At 43.6% G+C, this 20586-nt stretch overlaps 1 protein-coding gene across 5 annotated transcripts in view; it reads left to right on the top strand.

Annotated features, from left to right (window-relative positions):
- Positions 1 to 20586, top strand: part of LOC143934582 (uromodulin-like) — a 171303-nt gene that overhangs the window by 46847 nt on the left and 103870 nt on the right. For 2 of the 5 annotated variants that reach the window (XR_013263308.1, XM_077458326.1), the window contains exons 1-5: positions 1671 to 1865; positions 4419 to 4478; positions 5318 to 5422; positions 11699 to 11913; positions 14452 to 14606. The exons of 1 other annotated variant lie outside the window; for it this stretch is intronic. Coding sequence is in view for 1 of the 4 variants with exons in the window: in XM_077458326.1 (XP_077314452.1) it covers positions 4433 to 4478; positions 5318 to 5422; positions 11699 to 11913; positions 14452 to 14606 (521 nt within the window). In the remaining 3 variants the exon portion in view is untranslated. Of the gene's footprint in view, positions 1 to 1670; positions 1866 to 4418; positions 4479 to 5317; positions 5423 to 11698; positions 11914 to 14451; positions 14607 to 20586 lie in introns of those variants that run through there. 2 more of the 5 variants (XR_013263309.1, XM_077458323.1) reach the window with 2 other exon arrangements.

Raw genomic sequence — 20586 nt, 5'->3', positions numbered from 1 at the left:
ACCAGCCATCAGAATACCTGTCACCAGCTCATCAGAGTACATGTCACCAGCCCATCAGAGTACCTGTCACCAGATCATCAAAGCACCTGCCACCAGCTCCAGAGTTCCTGTCATCAGAATTAGAGTACCTGTCACCAGCCCATCAGAGTATCCATGTACCAGTCACCAGCCCATGCCTCATTGAATATACATTGGGGTGTTTTCTTTTGAAAATGGGGTCATTTTGTGGGTATTTTCATTGTCCTGGTGCTCCAGGGTCTTCAAAAGTGTGATAGGTTGTCAAGAAACAAAATGTGTAATGCCTGATGGTGCTCCATCCATGTTGGACCTCTGTATGTGGCCAGCCTGTGTAAAATTCTCGCACATGTGGTATCACCATACTCAGAAAGAGTGGCAGAATGTATTTTGGGGTGTAATTTTTGCTATGTAAATGCTATGTGTTAGTAAAATCGTATAAATTGACAACCTTTTGTTAAAAAAAAATTGTATTTTCTTTCCACGTTTTCCAAAAACTTTTGGAAAAAATTACATGTTCAAAAGACACATTATGCCTCAAAGAATATACCTTGGGATGTTTGCTTTCCAAAATTGGGTAATGTTGTGGGTAATTCCACTGTCCTGGTCCTCCAGGGCCTTCAAATGTGTGATAGGTCAGGAAATGAGATGTGTAATTTATGCACCAAGAACCCCTGAAGGTGCTCCCTGCTTGTTGGGCCTCTGTATGTGGTCAGGCTGTGTAAAGTATCACACAGGTGGTATCACTGTACTCAGGAGGAGTAGCAGAATGTATTTTGGGGTGTAATTGAAAGTATACTTATGCTGTGTGTGAGAAATAACTTATTATCGTGACAATTTGATGTAAATAAAAAAATAATAATAATTTCTTAATTTTCTCAAGAATTGTGGGGAAAAAAAAGTACAACTTCAAAAATTTGCCATGCCCCTTACGAAATACCTTGGACTGGCTACTTTCCAAAAAGAGGTCATGGGGGGGGGGGGGGGGGGGTTATACTGTCCTGACATTTCAGGGCCTCAGGAAATGAGATTAGCCGTCAGTACATCAGGTGTGCTCAATTTTAAATCATTTGCACCATAGCTTGTAAACTCTATAACTTTCACAAAGACCAAATAATATACACTGATTTTGGTTATTTTTTTTACCAAAGATATGTAGCAGTATAAATTTTGGTCCAAATGTATAAACACAAATTACTTATGTGCAAAATGTTATAACAGTAACTAAAAAAAAAAAGTGTTTTTTTTCTTCATTTTCGCTCTTTTTTTACTTATATCGCAAAAAATAAAAAAACCCAGTTTTGATTAAATACAACCAAAAGAAAGTTCTATTTTTGTGAATAATATTATAAAAATGTTGTTTGGGTACAGTGTTGCATGACTGAGTAACAGTCATTCAAAATGTGAGCGCTCTGAGAGCTGAAAACTGGTCTGGGCAGAAAGGGGGGTATAAGTGCCCGGTATTGAAGTTGTTAAACAAGGATTTAAAAAGCTGAAAGATTAATTTTGTAATGTAACTAGGTGACGTTTCATACCAGCTATAAATAATAATGTCCTCCAGAAAAATACATTAGTCTGTGACAATTCCTGGGTGAGGCCCATTTACTGTAATGTCACCTGATCTCTACCATTTAGATTCTTCTCAAAATACACGTATATGGCATTTGAGCTGGACAGATGAGTATATAAGTAGCTGAGTGATCGGTGATTGTACACAGACCCTCCACCACCTCACTCCAACTGTCTTTCCTAAAGGTGGCAAAACTCAACTGACAACTAACTGGTTGGAAGAACATCGAGTTGTTGGAAGCCTCTTGCAGACCCGGAACATTTCCACACCACATTTGTCGGCGAGTATAAAACTTTTAACTCTAAGTCATTTACAACTCGTAGCAGAAAATCAGGATACAATTATAATTTTCTAAACCTGGTCATACACCTTACATTCTGATTGTACAATCTCCTTAAAGGGAGGATATATCATGAGAGAATGATAGAGGCTGTCATTGGTGGCTCTTCATTTTGTGATTGCTGGTTGGCCGGTTATCATGATCATTCTTTGGCTTCATTGCGCTCTGAGTCGCTGTCTTTGTAACATGTTTAATTGCAGTATAAAGACTTATTTAACTATCCTGACAATGTGTATCTAATTGGAAATTGTTGTAAGATCAAATGAAAATTGAACAGTCAACATGTGTGTGGTTAGCTTTAGATTTACTAAAACCATGTAGCATAAGGACGACCTAAATATGCATTTGGTTTGTATTCAGTCAGACGGAACCTTCTACGTCATATCTAAATGGGGAATGTACAATCAGCTTCTAGTGTGTATGGTCAGCTAAACAAATTTGTAAATTTTATTCTCAGATATTGTTAAGTCTGGTATGTTACAATCAATAAAAATAATGTTGTAACGTAAATGGATGTTTTTTGGTTCTTTGTATTTACTTTGTTTTATTTTGGATTTTACGGTATTGCTTTACAAGTTTGAATCTTATTGTTATTTGTAGTTATAAATATATATATATATATGCTAAAGCTGTAAATATTGCCCTGCGGCTCAGTCTCGGAAAGGGAGGGGATCATGCTTTACTCTTTGATTTACTAAAGCTGCAAAATCAGACTCACTTCTGCATACAAACCAATGAGCTTCTAACCCCCAGCTTGTTTAATTAAGCTTTGGTAATAAAACCTGGAATATATATATATATATATATATATATATATATATATATAACACACACACACAGTATATATACACACACTATACTACCAAAAGAATTGGCAGCCTTCACACTTTACACACACATGAACTTTAAAGGCATCCCAGCCTTAGTCCGGAGGGTTTAATATTGAGTTCCTTTGCAGCTATAACAGCTTCACCTCTCCTGGGAAGGCCGTCCACAAGGTTTAGGAGATGTGTCTATGGGAACGTTTAACCATTCTTCCAGAAGAGCATTTGTGAGGTCAGACACTGATGTGGAATGAGAAGGCCTGGCTCACAGTCTCTGCTCTAATTCATCCCAAAGGTGTATTGGGTTGAGGTCAGGACTCTGTGCAGGCCAGTTAAGTTCCTCCACCCCAAATTCGCTCATCCATGTCTACTCCTAAACCTTGTGGACGGCCTTCCCAGAAGAGTTGAAGCTGTTATAGCTGCAAAGAGCGCATGCGCCAGTGATTTCACTGGCTGCACGTAGTATAAATTTCTCCTAAATAGCGCACGTTTAGTGGATATTTACACTACCTTTAGGTAAGCCTTATTATAGGCTTATCTATAGGTAAATGTCAGCAGAGGAAGTTTACTTCCTCTTTAAAAGGGCTGTTAAAGGGGCTGTTTTTTCACCTTAATGCATAGGATGCAGTGACTGCCCCCTCTCCCCCCCGGTTTTACTTACCTGAGCCCTGTGTCTTCCCATGGCGGAGACGCGCTCTTCCTGGGGGTTCTTGGCTCTGGATTGGATAGATTGATAGCATTGGCTCCTGCTGCTGTCAATCAAATCCAAGGATGCGGGCGCCGGGGGGGGGGGGGGGGGGAGGCTGAGTCCGACATTTGGCCTCTATGGACTCGGGAGCGTGCCCGCAAGGTAACAGCCCCTGGGAGGGTGCGTCTCCTATGGGGTTATGCGATGCGGGGAGTAGCTGCGAGAAGTCGCGGATCGGGGCCACTCTGTGCATAATGAACTGCACAGTGGAGGTAAGTATGACCTGTTTGTTATTTTTATTTTTTAAACTCGAAGCTTCACTATAAGTCTAGAATTTTATATATATATATATAAATTAATATTGTAATGTATATACATGTTTGTTTGTTTTTTTGTTTTTTTATTTGTTTGTTTTTATTTTGACTGTATAAAACTATATATAAAATAATGTGAAACTGTAAGGGCGCGTACACACGCGGGGACTGTTCGCTCAACTTTGTTCGTCAAACAGTTTCAGCGGACAGTCCGCTCAAAATTAGCATGGACGGACTTGCCCACACACGACGAACGAACAGTCCGCTGAAACCGTGCGCGATGACGTGAACGGCACGTACGACGGGACTAGAAAACGACGTCCTATACACTGCAATGCAACCTTCGGCGTGTAAATTCTTTCTGAGCATGCGCGAGACTTAGTTTGACGAACTAGCCTACACACGGGCGGACTGTCCGCTCAAACCAAGTTTCAGCGGACAGTTTTTCGGAATTTCCAAAAAACTTTGTTCGTCAGACTGTCCGCTGAAACTGTCCGCTGAAGCCCCACACACGAGCGGACTGTCCGCCGAAACACTGTTCAGCGGACAAAGTTGAGCGAACAGTCCCCGCGTGTGTACGCGGCCTAAGACTTTTTTATTATTATTTATTTCTTTTTTGCTAAAATACAAACATAAATTAGTTATTTATATAGGATGTATTTTCTAGGGTCCCTGGTGACCATGAAGACAACACTACTGCTCTCTGTACTGTGCGCTGTCATGGCGGGTGAGTGACGTTTGTCTCCTTTTATCCTATAATATCACATCCGGGAATACAGAGACAACGATCGTTCCCCAGAAATTGGAGCGCACAATTAGGGAAGGGCAAATAGACAGAGAAAAAGTGAGGGAGATCCATTTTCAAATTGAAGTGTCAAAATCCAAGCATGAAAATATAATATATTGCAGTTTATTGGTTCTTGGTAGCTTCTTTTCGTTTTCTTTTTTTCAGACTTTTTTCACACATTTTCACCAGGTGATTCTGTATCTATGAGCAAGCCTTATTGCCTTAAGACCACAAAACACCTCCAACTTTTGTCATCTGTGTAACATAGGAGGAAGGGGTTTTGTAGTTCACGTGGGAAAACCGGGCAGGACCTGATAACACTGTTTGAGATAAGACTGCAGAGTACATAAGGGGAGCTCTGAATTTGTGGCAGGATCAACAGATATAACAAAATGAGTAAATTAATGGCAGCTCTGTGCGTCTACTCAATAGCAGAGCGGTTTGCCTGCAGGTGCCGGAATGCCTGTGATTCACACACATTCCTGCACCCATGTGAACCTCGCCTTATTCATGAACACGGAAGAATATAACACTTTGTGCACTTTGTTTATGAATTGTAACACTTTGAAAACAAGTTTGTATATTGTAACATTTGGATACAAGTTGCAGAAGTTTGACACAAATTGAATTGTTTTTGAAACACTTTGAAACCCCCCCGGACATTATCTCTGATGTATTTATTTTGATCCTTGTATTACATAGTAGATGGATCTGAGATCTGTTTAGACTTCCACACAGGAACACAGGATGTACTTTCATGTTCTTTTCTGTCTCTCCAGTGGCCGCGTCTCAGTCTTGTGGAAATTATTCCTGTGCTACTGATGAGATTTGTCTCAGGAATGCTACCTGCCAGTGCAATTCATCTTTCTATCCATACATACGAGGTATGACATGCTATAATACAATGAGTCTTATGCCACACAAAACCAAATATTGCATTTTTACATAAACCATACAACTTGTATGTAACATACATAGTACATAGCGTTGAGTGGCCCGTTTACACCCGGCTGGTAAATGAACCGCAATGGAGTGACCCGCTGTAAATGAGCCCCCCGGGCTTCCTTAACATTTGAGAGGTCGATAGCTGATAGTAGAGGTATAATCTGACTGTCACATAAACTTACAAATTTGGCTTGCTGTGGGTAATATGGAGATTGGGATGGAAACCAAAGCAAGACCCCACAGAAGTTGACTTTTTTGCACGCTATTTGCACCGAGATTTGTGGTTTTAGGGAGGTCTGTATAGGAGAAATCCTGAGAAAGAGTCATCAGCTTCTAAAGGACTCCTGTGTGCTCCCCATACCGGACTTTCTGAACCAGAGGTTGCTTGTGATTCCTTGAGGGAATTCTGCCTCTCAGATAAGTTTCGTCTCATTGCTTCACTCCCACTGAATGACAGGTCTGGGGGGAGACAGCTGGTGCCTACAAGTGTCTCTCAGGATGATCATCTATGGACATGGCCAAATTTTCAAAGTCAGGATCCAAATTCCTGAAATCCCTTCTCACCACCATTGTAAGGGGACATTACAATGTCAGTTAATGTAAGGGGGCACTACACTGATCACCAAAGTCAAGGGGGCACTACACTGATCACCAATTTAAGGGGAGTACTACACTGATCACCAATGTAAGGGGGCACTACACTGATCACCAATGTAAGGGGGCACTACACTGATCACCAATTTAAGGGGAGTACTACACTGATCACCAATGTAAGGGGGCACTACACTGACCATCAATGTAAGGGGGCACTACACTGATCATCAATGTAAGGCGGCACTACACTGGCCATCAATGTAAGAGGGCACTACACTGACCATCAATGTAAGGGGACACTACACTGATCATTAGTGATGGACGAACTGACGACGGGACGTTTCGCGAACGCGGACCGCGAACGAGGCCGACCGTTCGCGAAACCGAACGTTCGCGGCGGGCCCCATTGACTTCAATGGGAGGCGAACTTCGCAAACCCTTAGGTCAAATTTGCAGCCACAAGATAATTATTAGCTGGGCAAACATAGTCCCACCACATGGCCAATGACATAATACATGTATGAGGTGAATTTGGGATCGATAACTACAAGCATTCTTTTTTTATATGGGAAATTGTTCTGACAATTCAGGACTGTGGAGCGCATGAAGGCAATGGAGGAGAGGGAAGGTCAGGGACCAGGGTAGGCAAAGAAGAGGGTGCAGGAGATGATCACCAGCAACGTGACATACAGCAATGACACATGCACCGTGATAGAGGCATCTAAAGACAGCACCGTGATAGAGGGCACTGACATCAGCAGCGTGACATAAAGCACTGACATCAGCACCGTGATATACGGCACTGACAGCAGCACCGTGATAGAGAGTACTGACATCAGAAGCGTGACATTAAGCACTGACATCAGCACCGTGATATACAGCACTGACAGCAGCACAGTGATAGAGGGCACTGACATCAGAAGCGTGACATACAGCACTGACATCAGCACCGTGATATACAGCACTGACAGCAGCACCGTGATAGAGAGCACTGACATCAGCAGCGTGACATACAGCACTGACATCAGCACCGTGATATACAGCACTGACAGCAGCACCGTGATAGAGAGCACTGACATCAGAAGCGTGACATACAGCACTGACATCAGCACAGTGATATACAGCACTGACAGCAGCACCGTGATAGAGAGTACTGACATCAGAAGCGTGACATTAAGCACTGACATCAGCACCGTGATATACAGCACTGACAGCAGCACCGTGACATTAAGCACTCACACCAGCACCGTGATATACAGCACTGACAGCAGCACCATAAGCAGCCCCAGGAGGAAGTCAGCACAGCACAGGGATGGTGTGATCCCCTCATAATAAGAACCCCCAGGAGGAAGTCAGCACAGCACAGGGATGGTATGATCCCCTCATAATAAGCAGGCCCAGGAGAAACTCAGCACAGCACAGGGATGGTGTGATCCCCTCATAATAAGAACCCCCAGGAGGACGTCAGCACAGCACAGGGATGGTATGATCCCCTCATAATAAGCAGGCCCAGGAGAAACTCAGCACAGCACAGGGATGGTGTGATCCCCTCATAATAAGAACCCCCAGGAGGAAGTCAGCACAGCACAGGGATGGTGTGATCCCCTCATAATAAGAAACCCCAGGAGGAAGTCAGCACAGCACAGGGATATCATAAGCAGCCCCAGTAGAAATATGACACCGCTCAACCTCTTCAAAGAGGAGGGTAGGGGCATATAGTACGGTGTGCTTTTTTGGGACAAGGAAGTGAGCCAAATGAAGAAAGAAGGTAGTGCACCTCAACCCTATGTATTGTGGACCAATAACAGTCCTTATAGAATAGCAGACTGTACCTCACTCAACCCTATGTACTGTAGCACCCTAGACCAAGTTACCAGTCCTTATAAGAACTTTTGTGGACCAAGCAGGTTGTGTGTTCGTGATTAGCAGACTGTACGTCAGTCCCTATACCAATGAAGGACTGCTGCAGTATAGGGCAGCGGTCAGCAGTGGTGCACCTCAACCCTATCTATTGTGGACCGATAGCGGTCCTTATAGAATAGCAGACTGTACCTCACTCAACCCTATGTACTGTAGCACCCTAGACCAAGTTACCAGTCCTTATAAGAACTTTTGTGGACCAAGCAGGTTGTGTATTAGTGATTAGCAGACTATACTTCAGTCCCTATACCAATGAAGGACTGCTGCAGTATAGGGCAGCGGTCAGCAGTGGTGCACCTCAACCCTATCTATTGTGGACCGATAGCGGTCCTTACAGAACAGCAGACTGTACCGCACTCAACCCTATGTACTGTAGCACCCTAGACCAAGTTACCAGTCCTTATAGGAACTTTTGTGGACCAAGCAGGTTGTGTGTTAGTGATTAGCAGACTGTACTTCAGTCCCTATACCAATGAAGGACTGCTGCAGTATAGGGCAGCGGTCAGCAGTGGTGCACCTCAACCCTATCTATTGTGGACCGATAGCGGTCCTTACAGAACAGCAGACTGTACCGCACTCAACCCTATGTACTGTAGCACCCTAGACCAAGTTACCAGTCCTTATAAGAACTTTTGTGGACCAAGCAGGTTGTGTGTTAGTGATTAGCAGCCTGAACGTCAGTCCCTATACCAATGAAGGACTGCTGCAGTATAGGGCAGCAGTCAGCAGTGGTGCACCTCAACCCTATGTATTGTGGACCGATAACAGTCCTTATAGAATAGCAGACTGTACCTCACTCAACCCTATGTACTGTAGCACCCTAGACCAAGTTACCAGTCCTTATAAGAACTTTTGTGGACCAAGCAGGTTGTGTGTTAGTGATTAGCAGACTGTACGTCAGTCCCTATACCAATGAAGGACTGCTGCAGTATAGGGCAGCAGTCAGCAGTGGTGCACCTCAACCCTATCTATTGTGGACTGATAGCGGTCCTTACAGAACTGCAGACTGTACCACACTCAACCCTATGTACTGTAGCACCCTAGACCAAGTTACCAGTCCTTATAGGAACTTTTGTGGACCAAGCAGGTTGTGTGTTAGTGATTAGCAGACTGTACTTCAGTCCCTATACCAATGAAGGACTGCTGCAGTATAGGGCAGCGGTCAGCAGTGGTGCACCTCAACCCTATCTATTGTGGACCGATAGCGGTCCTTACAGAACAGCAGACTGTACCGCACTCAACCCTATGTACTGTAGCACCCTAGACCAAGTTACCAGTCCTTATAAGAACTTTTGTGGACCAAGCAGGTTGTGTGTTAGTGATTAGCAGACTGTACGTCAGTCCCTATACCAATGAAGGACTGCTGCAGTATAGGGCAGCAGTCAGCAGTGGTGCACCTCAACCCTATGTATTGTGGACCGATAACAGTCCTTATAGAATAGCAGACTGTACCTCACTCAACCCTATGTACTGTAGCACCCTAGACCAAGTTACCAGTCCTTATAAGAACTTTTGTGGACCAAGCAGGTTGTGTGTTAGTGATTAGCAGACTGTACGTCAGTCCCTATACCAATGAAGGACTGCTGCAGTATAGGTGAGCGGTCAGCAGTGGTGCACCTCAACCCTATCTATTGTGGACCAATAGCGGTCCTTACAGAACAGCAGACTGTACCTCACTCAACCCTATGTACTGTAGCACCCTACACAGACCAAGTTACCAGTCCTGATAAAGAGCTTTGTGGAACAAGTGAGTTGTGAATGATTAGCAGAGTGCAGCAGAAGGGCAGCAGTCAAGTATAATATTCTTTCTATATTTGGAAGAAAGAATATTATACGTGTACAAGCCTATTACCATACCACTGATACCAGTCCTGAAAAGAACCTTTGTGGAACTAATAGTAACAGCAACTCTTTAAACTGACCCTCACTGCCTGACACACTGCTTCCTTCCTGTCCCTATACAAAGTGGCAAAAAAGAGGAGACTGGAACGATTAGTGGTTACTGGAATAGCTCTTTTGTGGACCTGATAGTAACAGCTAATGATGATGATGATGATGATGATGACGACTAAACTGACTCTCCCTGTAGCACACACCGTCCTTTCCCTTTCTCTAAACTGACAAAAGACACTCAGGCTGCTGCAACAATCAGTAGCACAGCAAACCTATATACACCTAACACCTATACCAGTCCTGAAAAGAACTTTGTGTACCAAATAGCTAGCGATTTATCTCTCCCTACTCCACACAGCAACCTTTCCCTATAGTGACAGAAGAAAGAATGTAAAATGGCCACCGGATCGGGTGTATTTATAGGTTAGGGGGAATGTCCAAGTGTCCATGTGCTGTCATGTCTCAGTTGGCTGTCCTGTACCCCATGATGGATGTGTCATCATAGGTCAAAGTTCTTTTACACATTAAACACGTAAGTCCGCCGGGGCGAACGACGCCAATAGTCGAGCGAACGAGCGGACCGCAAACGGCCGAAATTCGCCGCGAAACGACCGCCGGGCGAACCGTTCGGCCATCACTACTGATCATCAATGTAAGGGGTCACTACACTGATCATCAATGTAAGGGGGCACTACACTGATCATCAATGTAAGGGGTCACTACACTGATCATCAATGTAAGGGGTCACTACACTGACCATCAATGTAAGGGGGCACTACACTGATCATCAATGTAAGGGGGCACTACACTGATCATCAATGTAAGGGAGCACTACACTGATCATCAATGTAAGGGGGCACTACACTGATCATCAATGTAAGGAGGCACTACACTGATCATCAATGTAAGGGAGCACTACACTGACCATCAATGTAAGGGGGCACTACACTGATCATCAATGTAAGGGGTCACTACACTGATCATCAATGTAAGGGAGCACTACACTGATCATCAATGTAAGGGGGTACTACACTGATCATCAATGTAAGGGGGCACTACACTGATCATCAATGTAAGGGGGCACTACACTGACCATCAATGTAAGGGGGCAATACACTGACCATCAATGTAAGGGGGCACTACACTGACCATCAATGTAAGGGGGTACTACACTGACCATCAATGTAAGGGGGCACTACACTGACCATCAATGTAAGGAGGCACTATACTGATCATCAATGTAAGGGGGCACTACACTGACCATCAATGTAAGGGGGGCACTACACTGATCATCAATGTAAGGGGGCACTACACTGATCATCAATGTAAGGGGGCACTACACTGATCATCAATGTAAGGGGGCACTACACTGACCATCAATGTAAGGGGGCAATACACTGATCATCAATGTAAGGGGGCACTACACTGATCATCAATATAAGGGGGCACTACACTGACCATCAATGTAAGGGGGCACTACACTGATCATCAATGTAAGGGGGCACTACACTGATCATCAATATAAGGGGGCACTACACTGATCATCAATGTAAGGGGGCACTACACCGACCACAAATATAGGGGACACTACACTGACCATGAACAGTCAAGGTTTTGTTTGTTAATTGGCTGTTTATTTGGGACTTAACTCTTTTACTCTATGGTAACTTTCTCCCCCAGTCCCTGGTCACTCTTGCCACCCTAAAGTGGGTATATATAGAAAACCCCTATAGTGTATAATGTACATCAATCAGGTCGACGTCACCTTCTCATTGCAGAAATGCTGAACGAATTTACTCTTTTTTCAGGAACTCTTCCATCTCCGACATATACTTGTACTGGAGCAAAGTTCAATACACAGGTGTCAAAATGTTGGTTGGAAAGATATGGTTTTAATACATCCAATATAAGGCTGAACAGCGCCAACGCCGAGTGTTTTGCAGTAAGGGAGGTTGTGGATGGAATATCAAAGATGACCATTCACCGTCCATTGACAACCTCTGACTGTAACACTGCTACTTTGGTAAGTTCTCCTGACTGTTTGGTATACAAGAGAAAAACAGATACAATAAAGTATGTATGGACAAAAATGTCAGAATTTAGGAACTTAATGGATTAGAGAAGGCTTAGAACCCTTGTTATGTGTTTTGGTTTTTTTGTCCCCAGAAGAGTGTTGTACTCTCTGCATAGTTTTTAATACATTTTCATATAGGCTCGGCAGAAAGCACTAAAGCCTAAGATTTTTTATTTATTTATTTTTTTTTTTACTCTAATGCATTCACAATGTTAATGAAAAAAATGCCTGATACATTTACAACCCCTCCTCATCCTCAAACACTTACCTGGCGCCCCTTGCCACTTCCACCAGGAGCTTCACCAGGTCCTCCATGTCTGCCCCATTCCCTGAACTTCCCGGTTGTAGAGGAGATATAGAGGGAAAGCGTGTGATTGGCTCCTGCAGCTGCATGGGAGGAGGGAATAGGGGTGTGGCTTGCTGGGGTTGCTGTTTGTTTAAAGAGAAACACACAGCCCCAGCTGAGAGCGCACACGCATGGATGTCTCTAGTTGGCTAGATAAAGCAGACACCCACAAGGAGGATTTGAAACCCCAGGCAGATATAAAAGACACAAATAACAATGCTCTGTATTTATTTGCAGCAATAAATATATATATTTTCTAAATAAAAGCAGCTCAATTACCTCAATGTGATTTGGATTCAGGCTCTTGCAGTCCCTGTACAACTCAGGCTTGGAGAAAGAGAAGGAACTCAAGTAACCAGTTAGTTCATCTGCTGATAAAGATTATGTTAATAAGACGAGAGAACAGAGCAGTGGTGGCCCAACCATGTGGGCTGCAGGGACACTTCCTCCCTAATCTATGGGCCCGCACCCTAATCTACATGCAGGGCACCGGCCGCATTGAATTTCAATGGAGTTTTTTTTTTTAAGCACATGATTAGAGCCTGAGGCTCTAGTTGGCTTAAAAAAAAAAGGGTGGGCTCGGGGCGCAGAGCACTGCGCTCTGAGCCCACTCAGTTGTGGGACAATACTGAATTAATATTCGCTATTGTCTTCCTAGTTCTCCTCCTGGCCAATCAGAAAGCAGGTCCTGAGACACGATTGGCCAGTGAGACTTAGGACTCTCGGCCAATCGCGTCCCAGGACCGGGGCCGTCTTTAAGGCAGGGCAAAAGGGGCAGCTGCCCTGGGCCCTGTCATTGTTGTGGGGCCCAAAGCAGCTGCCTCATACTTGCCAACTATCCCAGTTTACATTCCCTTGTCCATTGAGGTTTTAGTCCTGTGCTGTGTCCTGATATCTCAGTGTGAAGTGCTGCTACTAATGCTGCCCAGCTCTGACCTATTGTACAGATGAGTCACCTGCAGACCCTGTGTTTACATGTAAATACTCGGCATTCATATGTAAATATCAGTGACATGCATATGTAAATAGCCGAGGCCAATTGCATTGATATGTAAATAAAGGCAGCATTCATATGTATATCATGCCCCCCCTGCAGTGAGGAGAAGATGTGCTGTAACCTATAGCAACCAGTGAGCAGTATTACTGTACAGTAATCTCTAGCAGCCACCAATCAACAAGCAGAAATCATGTAATCTCTAGCAACTAATCAGTGAGCCTTAAGGAGTGCTGTAACCTCTAGCAACCAGTCGGTAAGCAGTAATGATATGCTGTAACCTCTGGCAACCAATCACAATCGCTAGCTGATCTGATACAGTAAACTGATTTTAAGTCTAGCTGCTATTTGTTGTATGTCTCAGAGAAGGTGGAGAGTGAAATTGCATGGGGAGAGGGGGGCCCTAAGAAAATTTTTGCCCGGGGCCCAATCAATATTAAAGACGGCCCTGCCCAGGACCCACTTCCTGTTCAGCCGGGAGGAGAAGCAAGGCCCAGAGTGAGGAGTAGCTGGAGCGAGGAGCAGCAGCCATACTCCAGATCCTTGTCATCTGCCTCCTAAGGTAAGGAGGCCTCTGATCAGTGCCTTGCCGTACGTCTCCCGGGGAGGATTGCCGCCTTTCCGTCCATCTCCCGGGGAGGGGGGGTGGGATCGCTGCCTTAATTTCTGTCTTCCATGGGGGGTTGAGGGGGGCATTGGTTTTCCACCCACTCCAAAATATTAAGCCCCAGCCACCACTGGAACAGAGTGATGGAGAGATGAGCACATCAGTCCCCTGCTTCTCCTTTTTCTACCCAGTCACAGGCTGGGGATGGAGGGGTCCAAGGGCTCGGAGAAAGTGGGTTGAATGGTAGTGGCCATCAAAGTGAACACATCAAATAGCGAAAGAAGTACAGCAGGGAACGTCTCTGCATTGAAGTTGAATATGGCAGTAAAAGCTGCTGTTTGCTATTTTATCCGTGGGCTGTGCATTTTTACCTGGTTGTTTTGAGCTGGAGTTCTGCTTTAACAAAACTGGAGATTTCCTTTTTGACTATTGAGGGAATACACTGACATTAAGAGTAACTCTTTGCTATTGTGCGGATTACTGTATGGAGGTAAGTTTTCTGACCTTGTCTAATGACTTCTGTGCTTCCTCTCTCTACAGATGAATGCAACCCATGTCACATACACAAATCGGCTGAATATATTTGCCAAGACATTTCCAATCCAAACAACAAATGACGCTTCCATGAGTATGTCCTGCTCTTACCCACTGTATGTGGCTGTCACTCTTAATGTGCCAGTGAAGCCAGTATTTGGGTACATATCTTCCCTACAGTAGATGTTAAGCTTACAGGTCGCCGGTCCGTAGTTATAAATAGAAGACCTTACTCCTTTTTTAAACAAAAGCCCTAATTTGGCCTTGTGCCAAGCCTTAATAAATTAGAAAAAAAAAGCTTAAATATAACTGAGCTCAACTCTCTTGGGCCAAGTGCTTTCAAGTGACCCTGTCAAATTCGAGAAGAAATGTTCCCACAACAGAAGAGTTTTTATAACCCGTGTATCCAGTGACGGCTGGTGGGTTCTTCTTTGGGGGGGGTGGTAAACAAACAACACCCCCCCCCCCCCGCAGCGGCGCAATGGCAGCAATGAAACAGAGCTCCGCCCTGTCCAGTACTTAGCCGGTCGTGTGGCGGGGCTGTGGTCTCCTCTCCTGGAGTGCAGGCAGCGGCCGTGGTGGCTCCCGTGCCCGCTCCTCCAGCTTCCTCCCCTGTGTCTCCTCTTCAAAGTGTTAGACATCCAATAGGATCACCTGACGCTTTGGCCAATCAGGAAACAGGTCTCGCTGACCTGCCTCCTGATTGGCGGGGAGGAACCTTAGTGCGACAATAGCGAAAATTAATTTGCTTATCGTCACACAACTGGCTCCAGAGGCCCCTGGCCTCTGGCTCTGATCAGGTGCTTCAAAAAAACAACCCACCGCATTGGAATCCATGGCCCGGCGGCACTGATATGTAGATCAGGGGGCCGGGCGCATGGATGGGGGGGCGGCACCTATGCGCCCTCTATGGGTTACCTTCCCTCTGCTTCAGTGCTGCAGCCTCCATAAGGCTCTTTAGCATTCAACGCTTGTGTGTCCCCTGCCACATTGCATGGTTCCTTCCTCCTCAACCTACAATACTGCTGAGTCTTGTAGTGACATCGGGGCTAGAGAAGGAACCACCATGGCATGTGCTGGGATCAGCAAAAATAAAAGAAAAAGTTCCCACTTCCTGGGCCCCTCTGTTAAACTGATGGGGCCCAGGGAAACAAATAGGAGCAGGTGTATGTTCAAGTAAAATCTATTTCTTCATTTAAGAAGAAATGAACAATAAAGTTGCCCTGGGCCCCCCTGTTTAGCTGATAAGGCCTGAGCCCAGAACAACAGGACCGGTTGTACTGCCTTATCAATGGCCCTGGCTGGAAGACACAGACACGCTTCTAGAAATGTTGAGTAATGAGGAGGCTGCAGAAACTGGACTGATGGGTTTCCTGACAGGTGAGTATGATATTTCTTAATTGCAGGTACATTTTGTCTCAATTTTTTACAACCTGACAAGGTCATTTAAAGGAGAAGTATGGGTTTGAAAAAATAAACGAATATATATATATATATATATATATATACATGCATATATATATATATATATATATATATATATATATATATATATATATATATATATATATATATATATATATATATATATATATATATATATATATATACATATGCATACATATATATATATATATATATATACATGCATACATACATACATATATATATATATACAGTGGTGTGAAAAAGTGTTTGCCCCCTTCCTCATTTCCTGTTCCTTTGCATGTTTGTCACACTTAAGTGTTTCGGAACATCAAACCAATTTAAACAATAGTCAAAGACAACACAAGTAAACACAAAATGCAATTTGTAAATGAAGGTGTTTATTATTAAAGGTGAAAAAAAATCCAAACCATCATGGCCCTGTGTGAAAAAGTGATTGCCCCCCTTGTTAAAACATACTATAACTGTGGTTGTCCACACCTGAGTTCAATTTCTCTAGCCACACCCAGGCCTGATTATTGCCACACCTGTTCACAATTAAGGCATCACTTAAATAGGAGCTGCTTGACACAGTAAGGTCCACCAGAAGATCCTTAAAAGCTACACATCATGCCGAGACCCAAAGAAATTCAGGAACAATTGAGAAAGAAAGTAATTGAGATCTATCAGTCTGGAAAGGGTTATAAAGCCATTTCCAAAGCTTTGGGAATCCAGCGAACCACAGTGAGAGCCATTATCCACAAATGGCGAAGACATGGAACAGTGGTGAACCTTCCCAGGAGTGGCCGGCCGCCCAAAATTACCCCAAGAGCGCAGCGACGACTCATCCAAGAGGTCACAAAAGACCCCACAACAACGTCCAAGGAACTGCAGGCCTCACTTGCCTCAGTTAAGGTCAGCGTTCATGCCTCCACCATCAGGAAAAGACTGGGCAAAAATGGCCTGCATGGCAGAGTTCCAAGGAGAAAACCACTGCTGAGCAAAAAGAACATCAAAGCTCGTCTCAATTTCTCCACAACACATCTTGATGATCCCCAAGACTTTTGGGACAACATTCTGTGGAGCGATGAGACAAAAGTGGAACTCTTTGGAAGGTGTGTGTCCAAGTATATCTGGCGTAGAAGGAACACTGCATTTCATAAAAAGAACATTATACCAACAGTAAAATATGGTGGTGGTAGTGTGATGGTCTGGGGCTGTTTTGCTGCTTCAGGACCTGGAAGACTTGCCGTGATAAAAGGAACTATGAATTCTGCTGTCTACCAAGAGATCCTGAAGGAGAATGTCCGACCATCTGTTCGTGTACTCAAGCTGAAACGAACTTGGGTTCTGCAGCAGGACAATGATCCTAAACACACCAGCAAGTCCACCACCGAATGGCTGAAGAAAAACAAAATGAAGACTTTGGAGTGGCCTAGCCAAAGTCCTGACCTGAATCCTATTGAGATGTTGTGGTATGACCTTAAAAAGGCCGTTCATGCTCGAAAACCCTCTAATGTAACTGAATTAGGACAATTCTGCAAAGATGAGTGGGCCAAAATTCCTCCAGGACGCTGTAAAAGCCTCATTGCACGTTATCGCAAACGCTTGGTTGCATTTGTTGCTGCTAAGGGTGGCCCAACCAGTTATTAGGTTTAGGGGGCAATCACTTTTTCACACAGGGCCATGATGGTTTGGATTTTTTTTCACCTTTAATAATAAACACCTTCATTTACAAATTGCATTTTGTGTTTACTTGTGTTGTCCTTGACTATTGTTTAAATTGGTTTGATGTTCCGAAACACTTAAGTGTGACAAACATGCAAAGGAACAGGAAATGAGGAAGGGGGCAAACACTTTTTCACACCACTGTATATATATAAATATATATATATATATATATATATATATATATATATAAATATATATATATATATAAATATATATATATATATATAAAAAAATATGTATATATAAAATATATATATAAATATATAAAATATATATATATATATATATATATATATATATATATATATATATATATATATACATATATATATATATATATACACACACACACATATATATATATATATATATATACATATATATATATATATATATATATATATATACATATATACATATATATATACATACACACATATATATATATATATACACATATATATATACACATACACACACACATCTACACTGCAATATTGGTGTAATTCTGCAGTTGCCCCACGTCGGCTCCAGGACCGAGAAACAAGCGATCACATGACTGCTTATCGCTCAGTTCTCAGTCTGCTTGGAGCAGAGAGCAGTGACTGTTAGTTTCAGCTCTCCATTCCGCCCCCCCCCCCCCCCCAGCACTCACTAGGGTGCTGTGGAGGGGGCAGGTGCAGCTGGCTTCTGATCTCAGCCATGCTCTGAAAAGCAGGGCCAGCTGTTAATCAGGCAGCTGGGTGTGTCTTGACATATTGTCAAGATCCTTCCAGAGCCTGGACTGGCTCTGCCATATCAGCTGATAGCAGACAATAAATACAAAAAGAAACAAATGCTCCTGCGCTCGAAATATTACCATTGGGTGAATTGAAAAAGGAAAGAAGGAAGGAAGGAAGACTTCACAACTCAAGCCACTGCATCGGCTGTGCTGCCAATCTCAACACGTTGGGGGGAACCCAGGACAAATGCTAAAAGAAAACGAGGACAGAGGGCGCACCAGCCTTGCGCATTACCTTTGCAACAATGACATTTATTAAAAATAAGATAAAATAAGATAATATACTCACAAACAAGTGATAAATCAGACAGATAATACATCATAGACCTTGTCAGAATGTTTATACTGAAATATTAAAAATGTATTGTAATTATGAGAATATACAAATCTTTGATTTGGGAGATTTGCAATTTTCTAACAATACAAACAAGAAATGATACAAATGATGTTGCTTAAAATATATATATTTATTAACTAAAATACAGTGCAAATTAATATCAGGTATTATTATTATTATTATTATACAGGATTTATATAGCGCCGATAGTTTACGCAGCGCTTTACAACATGAGGGCAGACATTACAATACAATACAATTCAAGACAAGGGGAATCAGAGGGCCCTGCTCGTTAAAGCTTACAATCTAGGAAGGAGGGTCAAGTTATACAAAAGGGTAATAGCAGTGGGGGATGAGCTAATGGAGAGAATAGTGAAGTTGTTAGATGGAGGCAGGATAGGCTTCTCTGAAGAGGAAGGTTTTCAGGGATCGCCTAAAAGTGGATAAATTTAGAGACAGTCTGACAGATTGGGGTAGTGAATTCCAGAGGAAGGGCGAGGCTCGGGAGAAGTCCTGTAGGCGGATATGGGAGGAGGTGATGAGGGAGCTAGAGAGCAGGAGGTCTTGGGAAGAATGAAGTGGGTGATTCGGTTGGTTTTGTGAGACTAGGCTAGAGATGTAGCTGGGGGAAGAGTTGTGGGTGGCTTTGTAAGTAAGTGTTAGTATTTTGAATTTAATTTGTTAGGCAAGTGGCAGCCAATGGAGGGATTGGCAGAGAGGGGTAGAAGACGCTGTGCGGTTTGTAAGGTGGATGATTCTGGCAGCAGCATTCATGATGGACTGAAGGGGGGAAAGTCTATTTAAAGGTGAGCCAATGAGGAGGGTGTTGCAGTAGTCAAGGCGAGAGATAACCTGGGAGTGAATCAGGAGCTTTGTAATTTCATTGGTTAGAAAGGGGCGTAGCTTGGAGATGTTTCGGAGGTTGAGACGGCAAGCTTTATAAAGTGATTGGATGTGGGGCTGAAAGGAGAGTTCAGAGTCCGGGATAACACCTAGACCCTGACGTGGGGGGATGGGTGGATGGTTGTGCCATTGCTCTTGACAGATATGGAAGAGGGAAATATTATAAGTTCGGTTTTGGACAAGTTGAGTTTGAGGAAGTGTTGTGACATCCATACAGATATGTCTGTTAGTAAGTTAGTGATATTTTTGTGATAAAACAAATAATAAAAGGATATACAATACTTCTACATATCAGAATAAATGATGATACAGATAATTCACATTTCTATTCAAGCTCTATAACAAACTATCACATTTCAATTCTTGAATGTTACTGGATACATTTTAGACTTGGTAACATTTAAAGCCGTAGCTGCCGTGACTGCACGAGCTTATGTAAGCAATCAGTTATCTTAAAGTGGTTGTAAACCCTTACAAACCACTTTGACCTACAGGTAAGCCTAGATTAAGGCTTACCTGTAGGTCCAAGCAATATCTCCTAAACCTATATGGTTTAGGAGATATTTGCCCGAAAACGGGCACCGCTGTCTACGGCGCATTCTCCGTAGACAGCGGCGCGCAGGCGCACTGAGCGCGGCATTCTCAGCGATGGAGCGTGCGTGTCGGCTCCCGTGCGCATGCGCGGGAGTGACGTCATCGCGGCTTCGCCGAATGACAGCGGCGGAGCTGTGAAACCCCACCAACAAGATGGATGTGGCGGACTACAGGGGACAGCGGTGACTTCACTGGCTCCTGTGTCAGGTAAGTGACACATAATGGGCTACTATGCGATGCGATGCGATGCGATGCATAGTAGTCCATTATGCTTTACCTTTGCAGGGAATGAAAGAGGAAGTAAACTCATCAGGGTTTACTTCGTCTTTAAACTATGTGATCCTTCTCAGACTAACAGATCTCCTAACAC

Source organism: Lithobates pipiens, unplaced genomic scaffold, assembly GCF_037356315.1.
Source record: "Lithobates pipiens isolate NorthernLeopardFrog02 unplaced genomic scaffold, aLitPip1_a1.2 Scaffold_27, whole genome shotgun sequence".
Classification (NCBI taxonomy): Eukaryota; Metazoa; Chordata; class Amphibia; order Anura; family Ranidae; genus Lithobates; species Lithobates pipiens.
This window is presented reverse-complemented; position numbering and strand designations above follow the sequence as displayed.